Genomic DNA, 17,352 nt, shown 5'->3' on the forward strand with positions numbered 1-17,352 from the left:
TCTTGAGTATCATATTTATTTAAAGTTTACAAGAATTTTAACTGCTGTAATCAAGGTATCTTTGGAAAATCTCCAAGTTTCTTTTTTTCGATGGTTATCTATTTTATTTTTAATTTATGGAATAAAACAAACATCTCCATAACATAGTATATTTAAAAAGATGAAACAACAGATCTATTATGTACTCCTTGCAATTCCTTTTAAATATATAATAAAGTTATCATGTAAATTTCTTTTTTCTTTTCTTCTGTCCCCCACCCTAAAAATGGCTACCATGAGACACAAAAAATTACAAATTTTTGTAAAATTATTCTATACATACTTCTATGTATCAGTTGTTTCTCTGGATATAGTATCTTTCTTCATATGTCCTTTATAGTTAATTTAGGTATTTATAATAATCAAAATGACTTATTCATCTATTTCCAAAGATAATTAGGGAAAAAGGAAAAGAACTCCTATGTTCCAAGTTTCTTTAATGACTCCAGACTTCTACCTTAAAGGGCCATCTTCTTAACATCAATTATCTTTCAGGATTATTGTTTGGCACCGAGTCATAGAACATCTAACTAGATACTCCCCACAGAACGGATATTGAGGGACAACTGAGGGGCAGCAGAGAGCAGGGGGCATGGCAGGCTGTAGGACATCATCCTGAAGGAATCACAAAGAAGAAGTAAATGACATCAGAGAAATGGAGGAGCAAAGAAGAGGATGTACTGATCACGTAGCAAGAATGAAAGATAATGAAGGCGCAGCTTGTGTTCACTATTAGCATTCTCATAATGTCAAGGGGGGGTGGTATTTGTGTGGGTCTCATGGGGTAAATTTATGAAAAGGTGAAGACAAAAGGGTCTCATAGGGTGGGCATTCATGGAGGGGTTATGATCTACATGGCTGGAAGACATATCCACATTGATGCGGTCACAGATCTGTCTGAGTATTTGAGATAATAAAGATCAATCTACTTTTACATATAATGCTTTCATCTTCCTGCCAATCCTCAGGTGCTACTGTAACTTCTTATGTCCTGTAGCTAGACACCCCAACCTTGAGCACCCGACTTTTTACTTGTACTTGGAGTCAGTGTGCCTGAGTTTCAGGAACAGTCAAACCACAGGAAAATTAACACCTGAAGTCCTGAATGATGCAGTTGATTTTTCAAAAAATCCTCCTTAGAGGACTTTGCATTTATTAATTGTAGCTAAGTTTAATCTTGTTAGTTTCCATGCTACATCCCATCATGTCAAGATATTCAGGAAACTTAATCACATCCTTTCTGGTGTCTGCTTCCTCCCTCAGCATCTGATCATTGTTCTATCTAGTTCTTCTTCTGAGTCATGAATAAAAATGTAGATCAGGATGGGGTAAGGAAGGAGATTTACAATAATTCGTAAGAGGGCTCTTTCTAGGTTGGCATACAATCACCAACTAACACCCTATGTAATGTTATTCATTCAGCTCTGAGTCTTCCTAAAAGCACTCTCATTTCACCCACATTTCACCATCCTCACCCTGAGGATAACTAGGAAAATATGAAAAGTCAATAAGTATTTATTAAGCACCTACTATGTGCATAGTATATTAAGTGCTAGAGATATAACTACAAAAAAAAGAAAGAAAAAATCTCTCTGAAGTTTAAACAAAATAGAGCTAAATTAAACAACTTCAAAATTTATGATATTTTCTTAGAGAATCAGCAAACTATCCCTGTCAAAAAAGGGAATGACGTTAGTGCGGCATGCCATTTTTGGTGAACCTATGCTTCTAGTAACCAATTAAAGGATTTGCCCAAATGCTCACAAACAATTTAATTCATTTTTTTTTTGCCAGGGAGTGACAGAAAGTTTATCAGTCTCTGGTTTCCAGGTCTCATCCTTTCCTTCTCTTGAAAAATCAGCACAATTGTGCCTTCAGGATCATGGGAAAAATTTGTTTATGCCTAGAAGTTGGAGTATGATGAAAGTGGCTAGGTGTGCTATCTTTCCAACTCTCCTGAATTTCAATTCCCTTCTAAGCCATTTTTTCCCCCTGTACTTCCTAGTTTGAGACTATTCTCCTTGTTGAAAAAGAAGGTGGTCAATAGGAGAAGCATTCTGTCTTCTCTCTGGCACCAGTCAATGTCTTCCCAAAGTAGTTCCTCTCATGTCTTGATTTTGCTTCTTACTTTGAGCATACACAAATGACCCTTTGGGCACTTTGTACAAGCCTCAGTTCATCTGGGGCTTTAAATTAGCTCTAAGTATTTTTATGAGATAATGCCATTCTTTCACCTGCTTCCATGCTTATGTGTCATTCACTCTCTCTTCCAAATAACCTCTGTAAAGAGAAGTTCATCAGAGAGCTCTTGGTATAGCCACATTGGGTTTTTAGAGACTTCTTTTTTCTCATTATAATTATTTGTAGTTATGTAGTAAGATTCATTTTTTAAAAAAGAATTATTCCCCAATAGGGAATAAAATCCTAGCAATGAGATTATAACTATCTTTTCTCTGAGGCTTTAAAATATGAATTTTCTAAGCCTAGAACACATCTTTATATTCGTTTTTTCCCATTCTGTGCTACCAGAAGATCAAGGATGAAGCAATCATCTTCTTCCCATGGTTCCTGTCATTTTTACATTGCTAACTTATTTTTCTTTCTTCATTAGAATTAAGCCCAGAAAAGCAGTCCCCTTCTTGCTTCCTCTCCTGTTGGATATTAAATTGTGAGCTGGGCTAGCCAAGAATTCATCAGATGGGTTGTTTTGAGCAGAATTGGACTTAGAAATGCCAGAAAAGTTGAATTCTTCATCAGTATATAGCTTGCCTTTCTGCAAGTTTCATAATTTATATTAGGAAAGCAACTCCCACAGAATAGTTTTTTTTCTATTTCTCTCATCCTCACCCAAATGCTCCTTCCTTGCTTCTATTTTCAAGTTTGTAGAAGTCTATACAGTGTTGCTTCTCACCTACACTAGGCCTGTTACTTTTAAGCAGTGTTAGGATCCCTCAAAGGTAGCAAAGGTAGCTATGTGGCTCCATGGATAGAATAATGGGTCTGGAGTCAGGAAGACCTGAGTTCAAATCCAGCCTCAGACACTTACCAGCTGTTTACTTTGTTGTAGTCAATACTGACATAGTGCTTTGCAAATAGGAAATATTCTCAGGCAATGAATTAATAGATTCATTCCTGAATGAATGAATGAATACATTATTGTCAAACTAAACCATTCTTAAGACCAATGGTTCCCAAACTTTTTGGTATCAGAGCCCCTTAAAATTATTGAGGATCCTCTACCCCTACTTTTGTTTACATGCTTACACTGGTTGATAACTATTGTATTAGAAATGAAAATGTCTTAGCTTAATTAAGAAAATAGCTTTGACTTCAAGGGTACCATGAAAGGTTCTCCAATACTCCCTAGGGTTCCCAAGACAACACTTTGAGAACCTCTCCTTCAGATCATGCCCTCCACATTCCTGCTTTTTTCATTGTTCAGACCTTTCCCTATGACTGGAATATCCTTTCACCCCCTCCTTTCCGGTTGAATTGCTATATAAACTCTATAGCTCAACTTAAATGTCACATATCCTTCCCCAAGCCTTCCCAGGTCCTCCTAGTTACAAGAAGGTCCCTGGAAGCTCTTTGAGTTCTTGTTTTTAGGACCTCTAATGCTCTGATCATGTATTGTTGTTTAGTTGTGTCTGACTCTGTGACCCCATTTAGGGTTTTCTTAGCAAAGATACTAGAATGGTTTGCCCTTTCCTTCTCCAGCTCATTTTACAGATGAGGAAACCAAGGCAAATAAAGTTAAGTGACTTGTCCAGGGTCACACAGTTAGTTAAGTGTTTAAGGTTCAATTTGAACTCTGGCCCTCCTGACTCTAAGCCTGGAACTCTATTCACTGCAACAACTAGTTGCTCCTATTTTACAGAAATAATTGCTTACTAGAATCTGAGACAGACTAAAGTTAATTGACTTGCCCCAGAATTACAAAGCCTGTGTCTTTTCAACTCCAGATCCATCACTCTTTCCACTGAGCTACCTCACTAGCTGATCATGTGGGACTTTGCATTATGATTATTATGTATATGGCTTATGTTCCCAGTAAATGGTAAGTTCTATGATGGCAGCAGGGCTCATGTTTGCACAATGTGTCTCTCTAGCCCTATCACACTCTGTGCTCTGCATACAATAGAACCTAATCAATATTGATTGAACTGAATGAAATGGGAAGGAATGGAACGAAGGACTGAAAGCCAACCATCCTGTATTGGGACTCAGAGGCAAATGTTTTGTATAAGTAAATATTTTATGAGAAAGAATTATGTCATGATGGATAGAGAGCTGGCCTCGGAGTTGGGGAGAACTGCAGTCAAGGCCTGCCTCTGACTCGTACTGGCTGATAGACAATGAACCTATCATCTCACTTTTCAGCACCTGAACAGCTCTCTGTAGACTATGTGCTGTGAATCTGCATTGGTTGGGAGTTCTCCAAACCACTGAAATCATAGATCTAATCCCTCTTCCACCGTGTATCTAGATGTATGTGTATGTTACCTAAATATGTAATGTGTAACAACAGAATGTAAGTTCCTTGAGGTCAGGAAGGGTTTGGTTTATGTCTTTGTATCTCCCAGCAACTGACATCATGCCTGGCATATAGTAGGTCCTTACTAAATGTCGATGGATTGATATTTGGGGGTAGGTTCAAACATTTTCATTCAAACAACAGACATTCATTGGCTCAAGTCACCTAAGAGGAGGTACAACTGGACTCAGAAATGTCAGAAAAGTACCATTTGATTTTAAAAAGTGGGAGAGATCACATTTATTTGATATATCAGGAAAAGATGCACAGAAAATGTGATTGAGCTGAAGGATGGGAGGAATTTGGTAAGAAAGGCAGACATTTAGGAATGAGAAAGCGAAAATATAGAGGCAGAAAAATACAAGTTTACTCAAGAAACATTTGCTGTGTTTTGAGAGTAGCAAGAGGAAATTTTTAGCTTGAAAGCAAGCTTCCCTTGCAAAAGGAAGAAACTGGAGATCAGGCTGGAAAGAAAGGTAAGGACTAGCTTGTAGAGGATTTCCTCCTGTTGAGGAATTTCAATTTTCTCTTGCAAGTAGAAGGGAATGGAAAGCTCTGGGGTAAAGGACTAACTTGATTAAAGCAGTAAAGACAAGGTGATGGTGAGTCTTAAACTTAGAATGGTGGGAATGGGAAGGTGGTGATGGATATGAGAGGAAATTTGGAGTAAAGATGAACCTAATTAATCATTTGTACTAATTGAGAAGCGGCATGATGTGGTAGATAAAACACTGGCCTTAGATTCTGACATTATATCTTTGTGTTCTTGGACACAAATTAGCAAAGTTTAAGTAACATCTTTACCTTCTAGATAAGTCACTAAGTTACGGAGAAGGGACTGAACACAAAAGAAAGTACTGACCTGCTCTGGTAGACAAAGCTTCCTCACCTGAAGGGTTCCCCATACCAATGAAATCACTGGCTAGTCTCAATCCCTATTAACTGATCATGTAATTTGCCAAATCTCCATTTCACTCACTTGCTGTTATAGCTTCCTACAGGACTGGCTTGTGCTGCTGCCCAGGCTCTATTCTGGAATCTAGGCATGAGGGTTTCTGTGTAAAGCATCTCTGCCCTCCTTTATCCAAGTGAGAACAGGATGGGCCTTAACACTGTAGACTCGGTCAACTCTTATTCTTCCCAATGGAGAGGAATATAGTCTCAACTGGGATCACACAAAAGTCATTTCTACTGGAGAATTACATGAAATTTTAAAGTGTGATGTCTGACTCATTGGTATCTAAATTAATTTACATTCTCTGATCTCACACCTACCCACAGTGGGAGACTGGACAGGGAGAGAGCTACATGGCAGTGGAAAGACACTGTCAGATAAGATACCAGCTATAAATGATGTACAAAGCAGATTGTGGAGCTATACAGATAACTCGGACTTTCCTATGGCAAGAAATCTCAGGTTCATGAGGGAACTGTGGGCTTTCTTGGACAGAACCCAAACAGAAACTGCTCCTGTTATCAGTAGGGGCAGTAAATAGAGTTGAGGATGGGTTAGGAGAGAAATGTACCCTATTAACTTCCAGGACATTCTTCATCTCTGCAGAGGTAGCTCATACAGCTCTAGGAAGAGCAGGCTGGTCTCCATCTGCTGTTTTTGGCACTGATGTCAAGAGAGTCTCCTCACATGGCAGGGAGCCCAGGGTGTGGGGTGGAGGAAAGGGGAGATAAAAGAGAAGAGACCTGAATTTGAGACAGAGAGGATTGGCACTTAAGCCTCATGAGTCCTGAGATCAAATCTTGGCTGGGATTCCAGATGGAAATGAAATTGGGAGATTAGTCCTGTTGCCTCTCATTAGCATCATCCTACTTGGTACAAGTGTGTAGTGGGGCTACTTTCTAGGGACCTCAACATGCCTCAGCTGGGGGAAGAAGGCAAGGCAGAAGTAGGGGGGAATGCTTATCAATGAGGAATTCTCCTGCTTGGTGAGCTTATCCACAGTTATTAGCCCTTCAAATGGGGGAAGTATATACAGTAGTTATGCAGGCATACGGTACCATTACATGCAGATGTGAGAATATGTGTTCTGAAATATAGGATACCTCTCTTCCCCTGGGTCTCTGCAGTTCCTTACATTAGTTGGCCTAAAGACTATGCCAAATGTAGGAGCCAAGATAATCGTTAAAGAGACAATGGTGGGTGTCTGGAAACAGAACAGGCAGGAGCCAATCATTAAGAAAGCAGGAACAGACTCGTTCTAGTCAACAGCTGTAATTCAGGTCCCAAAGGAACTGATTCCAACCATGTTTCCCTGGTAACTGTGGCTAACTGCTAAACAGATCTATTCTCAGAATAGCTGTAACTAGGAATTGGGGGACAAGTACCACAACTGTACCCAAGGCAAGATTTATAAGTGGGCTTTCCATTGGATGGTTTAGAAGACAGAGACTTCAGGTAGACATGGGTGTGGTAAGGGAGAAGCTTACTTCAGACTGTCATCTAGTACCTTTTTATTTCAACTAATTCTTACTAATTATGTGTGAAGTTCTGTTGTTTCTACATCGCTGGAGGAACACAAGAGCTATCATAATGTCTTCTAAGTCCATTTTCCTCTGAGTCTAGCCATCTGGAACAAAGCCCTGCCTAATCCCTCCAATCTATTACAGTTCTGACTCCTTGGGCCATGTGTTCTTCCCTCCCTGGGATGGGAAGGGCTAGAGTGAATTGGGATGGGGAAGTCTGGAGGCTCCATACCTTGGCGGGCACCCTGAATTCTCCATACTCTTTCAGCAGTTCCTGAGTCTCCTCTGTGGACTCCCCAGTGGAGTTATGTGTTGAGAGGAAATATTCGCCTGTCTCTTGGATCCAGTCGAGTGCCTGTGGGAGGCAAGAACACCCCCAGGTCCCTCAAAAAGCCAGTCCTCAGGAGGAAAATACACCAGAAGGAAGGTTTATCTGGATGATATAATAGAACTTGACAAATGTTAACAGGCACTGCTAAGCTGTTAGCTAACTTGTTTTCACTTGACTATTTCTGTTCTTTCTCTTTAGGGGATAGATTGGAGGCAGAAAGATCTTAGTTCAAATCCCACCTCTCACATCTACTGGCTGTGTGACCCTGGATAAGTCACTTAAACTTAACTTCTCAGTACCCTAGGCAACTCTAAGATTTTAAGCTATAGAAGAGTTGCTGCTCTGTATTGGAGAAACAAATTACCACATCTGGGATTTCCTACTTAAATTTGGACTCCCTCAACTCCTTAAAGGCACTCTCAAAGAGAAAAGATAGTCTTTTCCCCTTTTAGGCTCAAACCCTCAGAAGTAGGGCTCTACACACAAAATGTTTAGTTAATATTGTTGGTGAGTTTAAAAATGACCACCTACATACATTCCTCCTCCTTCCAGCCAGCTGCCCTTGCCTTCCATCTTCCTCTTCCCTGTCCTCTTGCCTTAGAGAGTCTCTTGTGGGTTCTCTCAGGCTTTGATTTATGTAGAGGGGGAGTGGAAGGGGGTAGAGGGGTCCCCTGAACCTCCCAGCCCAAGGGACAGGCTCTAGGAATACCTGCTTGGCGCTGCGCTCGAACACCACATACTGCTGGCACTGGTCTAACCGTCGCTTTTTCAAGGTCCAGAAATGCAGCACTCGGTTCTCCCTCTGAAGAAGCTCACTCAAGATGGCTGCAGGGCAGAGCAGAACAGAATAGGCCAAACCAAAACTACCATTCTGAACTCTTTCCAGTGGCCAGAGAACCTAGCCCACCAAAGAACCTTCCTGCCAATGGCCTGGTCCAGGAGACATAGACAGGCAGCAGAGAACACAGTGTGTTAGGGAAAAAAACAAAACATTGGCTTTGGTGCCAGAGGGTCTGAGTTAGAGCCTTGGGTCTCCTCCTTTCTATTCTTGTGACTACTCTGGATAATGCAAAATGACAGACCAAATGGTCTCTAAAGTCTCTTCTAGCTATAAATCCTGTGATCCCAAGAAACCACAGCTTGGGGACTTATGGAGCTAAAAAGGAAATCACAGAGGGAGGAGCTAGAATTTGGAGGTGAATGTGATAGAGATATGTACATGCATATGTGTTGAGTTTCTCCACCTAGAATTTATATATGTATATATTATATAAATATGTGCTAATTTAATAATCAATTTAAATATTTTACTATTATGTTATTTATTAATATCCTAATTATTTAATATTAACTTAATAGAATAATCAATAATATATTATATTCAATAATATAGAAGTAAATATATGTATATACACATATAAAAGCAAGTATATATATGCATGTGTATACATATTTGCATATGTGTGTAATAAATATATATGTGTATGCTTCCTTTCTGTGGGGAGGGATAGTGTATTCTGGGGCACCACATTAGGGAATCAGTTTTTCTCAAGAATAAGTGACTACCTGTTTCAGGGACTTCAGATGCCATCAAGTCTAATCTCTTCAATTTTATAAATAAGGAAACTGAGGACCAGAGACTTTAGAGGCCATCTAGGGTAAGTCTCTTACAGATGAGGAAACTGAGGCTGAGAGAAGATCAATGACTTGCCCAAGGTCACACAAGTAGTGTCAGAGTTAGGATTTGAACCCAGGTTCTCTGAGTCCAGAGGAATTGTTCTTGTCCTCTTTCTACTAAAGGAGTGATTGACTCAATTTCATTGATAAGAATTTGAAAGAGAATATAGATTGGACTATTATAGGTTCCCAAAGTGGGCAACACTGCCCCTGCTTGAGGGGGTGGTGCTGGAATGATCCAGGGGCTCAGTAGTGGCAATAGCCTCAGGTGCAATTTGGAGGCATTAAATAAAAATGAAGGGGTTGTGAAAGAATAAGGAAAGAAGAGAAGAGAAATTTGAAAAAACATCTGTACCTGTTTCATCTGTTACGTCATAGAAATAAAGTTGCAGTGATTACATTATCTTCCAAATAAACAAAATGCATCTTATAAACCATCAGTGGTCAAGACCACCAACAGGTCTTAACAAGTAAGTGTTGGCAGGTGAGTGTGTAGCGCAATGTTGGGAAGTTCAGCATGTATCAGTAGGAAAATGTCTGTGTAATGACTTGTTTACAATATGATACTGTACAGTAACATGATATAATGCATCATCAAAATTTCAATGCAGAAAAAACACCACAAATTTACAATAAATTATTAAAGATGTATCATTTTAAAAATATACTTTGTTTATATATTTTTAAAATGGCATGAATTTAAAAAAACATTAAAGGGTTAAAGAAGATAGATTTTTCAGGGGGGGACTGAGTAATTTTTTTTTCTTTGAAAAGGGGACCATAGGCCAAATAAGTCTGAGAATCTCTGAACTAAATTATCAAAGTTTCCATCTAGCAATGTTATATCTGCCTCTCTGGGTCTCAGTTTTATAGGATCATTGCTCTAGAGGTGGAAGGGACCTCAGAGACCTTCTAGCGTATCTCCCCTCCAATTTCCCCCGTTTTATAAATGAGAAATTTGAGACTCAGGGAGGTTAAAAGATTTACCCAAGATCGCACAAGTTCTAAGTGTCAAAGGTGAGAATTTAACCAAGATTCTTGAATTCTTGAGCCAACATTCTTCCCACTACACCAGTCTGCTTCATCTACAATATGAGAGTTCAGACTAGATGATACTCATTTATAGAACGCTTTAAGGTTTGGAAAGTGTTTTACAAATATTGTTCAATTGTTGTTCAGTAGCGTCCGACTCTTCATGACCCCATTTGAGGTTTCCTTGGCCAAGATACTAGAGCAGTTTTTTCATGTCCTTCTCCAGCTCATTTTACAAGTGAGGAAACTGAGGTAAACAGGTTTAAGTGACTTGCCCAGGGTCCCACAGTCAGTAAATGTCCAAGGTGGGATTTGAACTCAGGTTTTCCTCACTCTAGATCCAGAGCCCTAGTCACTGCTCCACCTGACTACCTCCGATAGACCCAAAGTTTCCTTCTACTGTGGTGCATTACAAAGAACCTAAACTCTGCAATGCCAGTATTCAAAGAACCTGAGAACTCTGGTTTATGGAATAGGCTGGGTTGCATTTCTACAGCTGGTCCACCATGCCTGCACAAGGTAGGCCCTTGTTCCCTTCTCCCCCTTCCATGCCATTTATATGAGACAGGACAAACAGTCCACTAATTCAGCTGAACCAACACCGTAAGACAGCATATTAATTCTAGCAATATATATATATATATTTGTACTATGAACGTTCCATGCTAAAGAAGAGTTGCACTGTAGTCACAAGCCGGGGACCAGAGTGACTGTATTTATATATTGTGGCTGATTCAGTTTTCACTCACTCTCTCTCTCCCATTGACTGAGAGATCCCTGGGGATAGGATCATTGCCCTGTTCATTAGACTGGATGCTTCCCAAGGGCAGGACAGTGCTCCTGAGCTGAATGCCAATGAGCAGGTAACCTCTAACCTCTCTCAGTCTTAGTTTCCTCACCTGTAAAAGGGGGATAATGACACCTGGAGCAGCTGGGTTACTTGAGGATCAAATGAGATGATACAAGTAAACTGCTTTGTAAACCTTAAAGTGCTATAGAACTGTTAGCTGTTGTTATTTTCTCACGTTTTTCATCTTTTTTTTTCAAAAAATCATTATTCTTCTATCTGATGTTTTGTGGACTGTTTTGCAAGTGGATAAAATGACTTTTTCCTGTAACTGAATAAAACTGTTGGGATGTAGGCGTAGTTAGACAGAGCACTGGGCCTGGAGTCAGGAAGACTCATCTTCATGAGTTCAAATCTGGCCTCAGATGCTTTCTAGTTGTGTGACCTGGGACAAGTTTGCTTCAGTTTCCTCATAAGTAAAATGAACTGGAGAAGGAAGTGGCAAACAACTCTGGTATCTTTGCCAAGAAAACCCCAAAGAGGGTCAGAAAGAGCTGAACACAACTGAACAACAAGCAAAGGTGGGATGTACGGTCATCTTTTGTAAGCTCATCCAAAGCATCCTCATGACAATTCCAGTAGCTGACATGGATCCTATGTACATTGTCCTCTTCCCACAGGACTTATCTCTTTTATTTGACTGAACCCTCCTTGGAGGCAAGAGCACTTTCTCCCATTAGTCTGGAAGCTCCCTCAGGCTAGGAACTCAGTTTCCTCTTAATTTGATAAGAGAAAACTGGCTCTGAAATCACAAGATTCAGGCTTAATCCTGTGTCTGATACTTATCACCCAGGTGATCTTGGGCAAGTCATTTAACATTCTTGGACCTCGGTTTCCCCATCCATTACATGAGGAACCAGCTAATAAATATTATTGCTGCACTAGACAATGAAACTACTGATAATTAAGCTAGCAATTATAAAGCATTTTAAGGTTTGCAAAGTGTTTTACAAATATGCTATTACCTCAGTCTGACAGAGGAAGAAACTGGGGTTGAAGTTAAGTAGTTTGCCCATGGTCACAAACCTAGTAAGTGTCTGAGGCTGGATTTGAACTCAGGTCAATATTCTTGAGTTCAAGAAATGCTTACTGACAGACAGACTGCTTGACTCTAGGCTCAGTGCTTTATCCACTACATTATCTACTTGCCTCTAAATAGCCTCTGAGAATCTTTCCAGCTCGAGATCAACCCTCTGTCTTTCCTTGTCTGTGTATTCCTCAGCCCAGTGGCAACTAGGTGGTGCAGTGGATAGAGCATCAGTGCAGGAGCCAGGAAGACCTGAGTTCAAATCTCACCTCAGACATTTGACACTCACTAGTTGTGTGACCTTGGGCAAGTCACTTACCCCCAATTGCCTCATCCTGGGTCATCTCCAGTCATCCTGATGAATATCTGGTCACTGGATTCAGATGACTCTGGAGGAGAAGTGAGGCTGGTGACCTGCACAGCTCTTCCTCACTCAAAACAAAGTCAAGTGCAAGTCATGTCATTATTTCTCTGATGGCATGGTCTTCTTCGACAACGAAGGAGGAACACACACATTCCTCAGCCCACTCAGAGCATTATGAAATCTTTGTGACGTTAGTCATCTTTCTCTCTGACAGTTTTCACATGGTCAGCAATCTCTGCCATTGCCCTGAGGCCATACAATGCCCCTGCTCTCCCTAAGAGCTTGTCCTCACGTTTCTTCAGCAGATAGAGCCCCGAAGATCACACAGCAGGAAACTCCCACTACTCGGGCATTAGGAAATTGGACATATATTTTGAGATGAGCGAGGGAAAGGGGGCAGCCTTATGTAAACTCCCTGCTGGGGCCCCTGTTCTATAAAAGCATATCCAGAAAATAGATTCTGAAGAACAGTGCGGCTAGGGGTGGACAAATCTCTCCCGTTCTGAGGCTTCTGCTCATTATGGCTACGTGGCTACCCATTTACTCATTCTGTCAACTTGGTGAACAGAAAAATCTTCCCAAGGCTGACTAGCCACTGCCCCATGCTGCCAGGGCACTAATCAGAATTTCAGCCTATTTCTGAAACTTTTTCAATGCCACTGTCGCTTTCTCCACTTCTCATTCTCTAACTCTGCCCTGCCCCATATCACCACCACGTTTTTGTTGTTGTTGTTACATATCTGACTCTATTTGGGTTTTTTTTTGGGGGGAAGCAAAGATACCAGAGTGGTTTGCCATTTCCTTCTCTAGTTCATTTTACAGATGAGGAAACTGAGGCAAACAGGGTTAAGTGTCTTGTCTGGGGTCCTGCAGCTAGGAAGTGTCTGAGGCTGGATTTGAACTCAGTCAGTCTTCCTGACTCCAGGTCTGGCACTCGGTGCAGTGTGGTGCCACTTACTGCTCCACTACCACCTAGGGGAAAGTAAAAGCTGTTTTGGTTAAATTAAATCTCTTTCCCAGCTCTTCATCACCAAGGACATACCTCTTCAGTGCATAGGGATGGCATAAGTCTAATTGTTCATCCACCTACTTCATGGCTTTTCCACATGCCTGGAGCATGCCCCATGGAGGGTTAGATCAAGAGGCAGTGGGGCATAATGGATGGAGAGTTCTACTCGAGGTTAGGAAGACTCAGATTTAAGTCCAGCTCTACACACACTGGTTGTGGGACCCTGGGTAAGTCACCTACCCTCTGAGTTTCCCGGGCAACTTTCTATGACTATAAATTGCAGAGAAAGTGCCAATTTGCATTGATAAAGGGAGTTTTCTAGGCCAGTGAAATCATAGGTACAGTCCCTGTCCCTAAATGTGGTTGGATGAATGGTAGCTTTTAAAAGTTACAATTTTCATAAATTAAAAAAAATAGTTGGAAGAGACCTTTGTGATCACCCAGTTCAGGACTTTACCCCTTATTCTTCAAACAAAAGCTACTTGATGAAATGACCTGTGAGGTCCCTTCCATCTCTAAATCTGTGGTCCTCTGAGCTGATAATCAGCAATTCTGTAGACCAGAGGCAGAATTTTGGATTATGTAATAATAACAAAAACAACAGACATTTTCCATAGCACTTGCTAGTTCCCAAAGTCCTTGGCTTATGTTGTAACCTTCACATGAGCCCAACAACCACGTGAGATGAGTATTAAAGGTCTTACTGTCCTTATTCAAAGGGTTTCACTGCCAGGATCATAACTTCCCCCTGAACCCACAAAGATATTTCAGCAAATAGAGTAAAAACATTCCAACTACAATTACATCATAATTTTAAAATGCACATTAAGTAGATTACATGAAAAGACTATCTCTTTAAAGCTCTGAAACTTTTGACAGAAACGTTCTCCCCTTTTTTGCCCTTCTTCCCTTTGTTGATCAGACCATCAGCAAAAGGTCAGCTAAAAATATCAGGACACAGAACACAAATGTAAAATGCTTATAAGCATGTATTCATAAAAACAAAGAAAAACAACCTCTTTCTCCATCTCTCTCTCTCTCTCTCTCTCTCTCTCTCTCTCTCTCCCCTCTCTCTCTCTTTCTCTCTGTCTGTCTCTGTCTCTGATTTCAGGGGAAGAAATCTCTTACTATGGTTCTAAACTCTCTTTTCAGGGGTGAGGAAGGAGGGTGTAAGATATGGGTGAGATTACAAGCATTTAGAGGTGAAGAAAATTTTACAGATGAGGAAACTGAGGCTCACCAAAATTAAAGGACTTGCCCATGATCAAACAGCTAAGACATGTCAAAGACAGGATTTGATCCCAATTCTTCCTCATTTCAAGTCAGTATCATTTATTCAGTCCTTTCAGTCATGTCTGATTCTCTGGGACCCCATTTCGGGGTTTTCTTGACAAAGATACTGAAGGGGTTCACCATTTGCTTCTCCAGCTCATTTTACAGATGAGGAGCCTGAGGCAAACAGGGTCAAGTGATTTGCCCAGGGTCACACAGTTAATAAGTATCTGAGGTCAGATTTGAACTCAGGAAGGGAAGTGTTCCTGTTTCTTAGCCCAGTGCTCTAACCACCGCACCACCTAGCTGCTCTGTGCTAAGCTTGGCTTCTAAAATTCCTTCCAAATCTGCTATTTCATGAAACTGAGGCCCAGAAAGGTTGTGGTTTGCTTAAAGTGACATAGCTAGGTGGGTGGAAAGAAAGGACTGGAAATAACAATCCTGTTAATGATAATAGAAACTCACACTTGATAGAGTACTTGAAGATTTATCAAGTACTTTCTTCACAATAAGCCCATGAGGTTCATAGTGAACAGGAATGTTCTGATAGATGTTTAACAACCAGCTCTCCAAATATACATGCACACACATATATGTCTGATGCACTTTTAAGTTTGTTTGCCTTTTTAATATTTCCCCCATCACTTCCTTAAACCTAGTCCAGGGGTGGAGAATCTGTGTCCTCGAGGCCACATGTAGCCCTCTATGTCCTCAAGTGCTACCCTTTGACTGAATTCAAACTTCACAGAACAAATCCCTTGGTCTAGACAATCAACAAAACAATAAATCAAACCCTGATATGGATTTGTCAGTTTCTGAAGTGTAAATTCTCACACTGAAAATTTAATAATTAGCCCTCAAGAGCTGGTTTGAGCTGACTCCAGCACAGCCTTGAGAGCGATCGATGCAGCTGATGGGGCTAGTGATGGGGAAGGGCTGGCACTGACCTTTCACCTGTTGTTCAGGTCCCCGGGTATGGCTGGCCACACTGGGCATGCTGACATTGTTCCTGTGTATGTACTTAAGAAACACTTCAGCGTTTCTGCGGGCGAGTGTGCATGCCTAGGAGAGACAAAGAAGAGGGCCCCTCCCATCAGTCATGTAGAAATGGAGACCACTGCAGAAGGGGACTCATTCCCCTTCTCCTAGGAGGTTGACAGTCTCAGCCTTGAGGTTTATGGAGGACAGCAGTTCCTGGAGCCTCTTCAAATTCAGGGGAAATCAGACCACCCTGAAACAGGGGCTTGGACAAGATGACTTTTTGATGTCCCTTCCCTTCAGGTTTGAGGATATGATAAGTTCTATTTTTTCAGGGTCTTCTTTTTATCCATCAACATCTTTGGTGCCCTTCCTCTTACCTTTTGTAAACTAACAATATAGTCTTTTTATTTAATTTTTTTCCCTCAATTACATGTAAACAAAAATTTGTAATACTTGTTTTTTTAAAAATTTTTAAAAATTTTGAATTTCAAATTCTCTTCTCTTCCTCTTTCCCTCATGATACATGAGCAGTCATGTAAAACATTTCCATATTAGCCATAACAATAGAGTCATGATCCATATTGGGACTGGTAAGGTCATTAGAATGGAGAATTCCAAGTATGGGAACTCCCTCTACCAAAGCCAGTCAATAATTTGGCTACAGCTCACAGTTTTAGCATTGCTCCTGATCATCAAGGTGAAAAATATCCACTGCAAATGTTCACTACTAGTCTGGCTTCCCCATTTCTGCTAGAATATTTTTCTAATACCAGTCAGCTAGTGGGAGCTCAAGGAATATAAACTCCTTTTAGTATTAGCCCGATTTAAACATAATTAATTAGGAAAGTAAATCTGGTGAAGTAGCACACACGTTACAAATCCAAACAGAAACTGTTTTTATAGTTCTGCACTATGTTGTATTATCTCTACTGTTAAACTTATTCTCTCATCTTTCTCTAGCTCTTTTTACATCATGCCTCTACTTTTATCTTGACATTCTCCGTAGGTGGCAGAAACAATAACACAATGTTCTCTCCAATATGCAGATGGATAATTTGAGGCTCAGGCAAGGAAGTGACAAAATGAGTGGGGGGCATATTGTTTTTCACTTCCTTTATTCTTTCTTGGTTTTTTTGGCAACATGACTAATATGGAAATGTGTTTTGTATGACTTCACATGTATAATGGGAACCATAGTGCTTGCCTTCTCAGTGGGTGAGGGAGAGGCTGGAGGGAGGGAGAGAATTTGGAACTCAAAACTTTTAAAAAAGAATAGAAAAAAATGAATGGGGAGACCCAGGTGCTCCTACTTTAAACCCAGGGACCTCTACCCCACACAAAAATCTGCATACCTGCAAGTTTTCTTACTATTAGGCTCTTGGCTGGACTGAACACAAGCAGGCTACTTAAAGTCCTGTAGTTGAAGAAGAAGCGTTGTGATTAAAGAATATTTAGAGGATGCACCAGGTATGCTTAGAGTTAGGGGAAGAGTGTAGAAATGCACTCTGCCTTCCCCCAAACCTGACTTTTCATGTATATATATGTGTGTATCTACACATATGTACACATGTATAAACACACACATATATGAGTATATGCACACATGTTCAGTAATTTCAGTCATGTCCAATTCTTCATGACTCCATTTTGGATTTTCTTGGCAAAGATATTGGAATGGTTTGCCATTTCCTTCTCCAGCTCATTTTACAGATGAGGAAACTGAGGCCAAAGCTAGTTGGTATCTGAGGTCAGATCTGAACT

General features: G+C 40.6%; 1 protein-coding gene across 6 annotated transcripts in view; it reads right to left on the reverse strand.

Annotated features, from left to right (window-relative positions):
• KALRN (kalirin RhoGEF kinase) overlaps nt 1-17,352 on the reverse strand; it is a 963,226-nt gene that overhangs the window by 324,377 nt on the left and 621,497 nt on the right. For all 6 annotated transcript variants that reach the window (XM_072616710.1, XM_072616706.1, XM_072616705.1 and 3 more), the window contains exons 19-21: nt 15,558-15,672; nt 8,092-8,207; nt 7,284-7,406 (exon numbers count right to left, since the gene is read on the reverse strand). In XM_072616710.1, coding sequence (XP_072472811.1) covers nt 7,284-7,406; nt 8,092-8,207; nt 15,558-15,672 — 354 coding nt within the window. The remainder of the gene's footprint in view (nt 1-7,283; nt 7,407-8,091; nt 8,208-15,557; nt 15,673-17,352) is intronic.

Source organism: Notamacropus eugenii, chromosome 5 (assembly GCF_028372415.1).
Source record: "Notamacropus eugenii isolate mMacEug1 chromosome 5, mMacEug1.pri_v2, whole genome shotgun sequence".
In the NCBI taxonomy this organism is placed as follows: Eukaryota; Metazoa; Chordata; class Mammalia; order Diprotodontia; family Macropodidae; genus Notamacropus; species Notamacropus eugenii.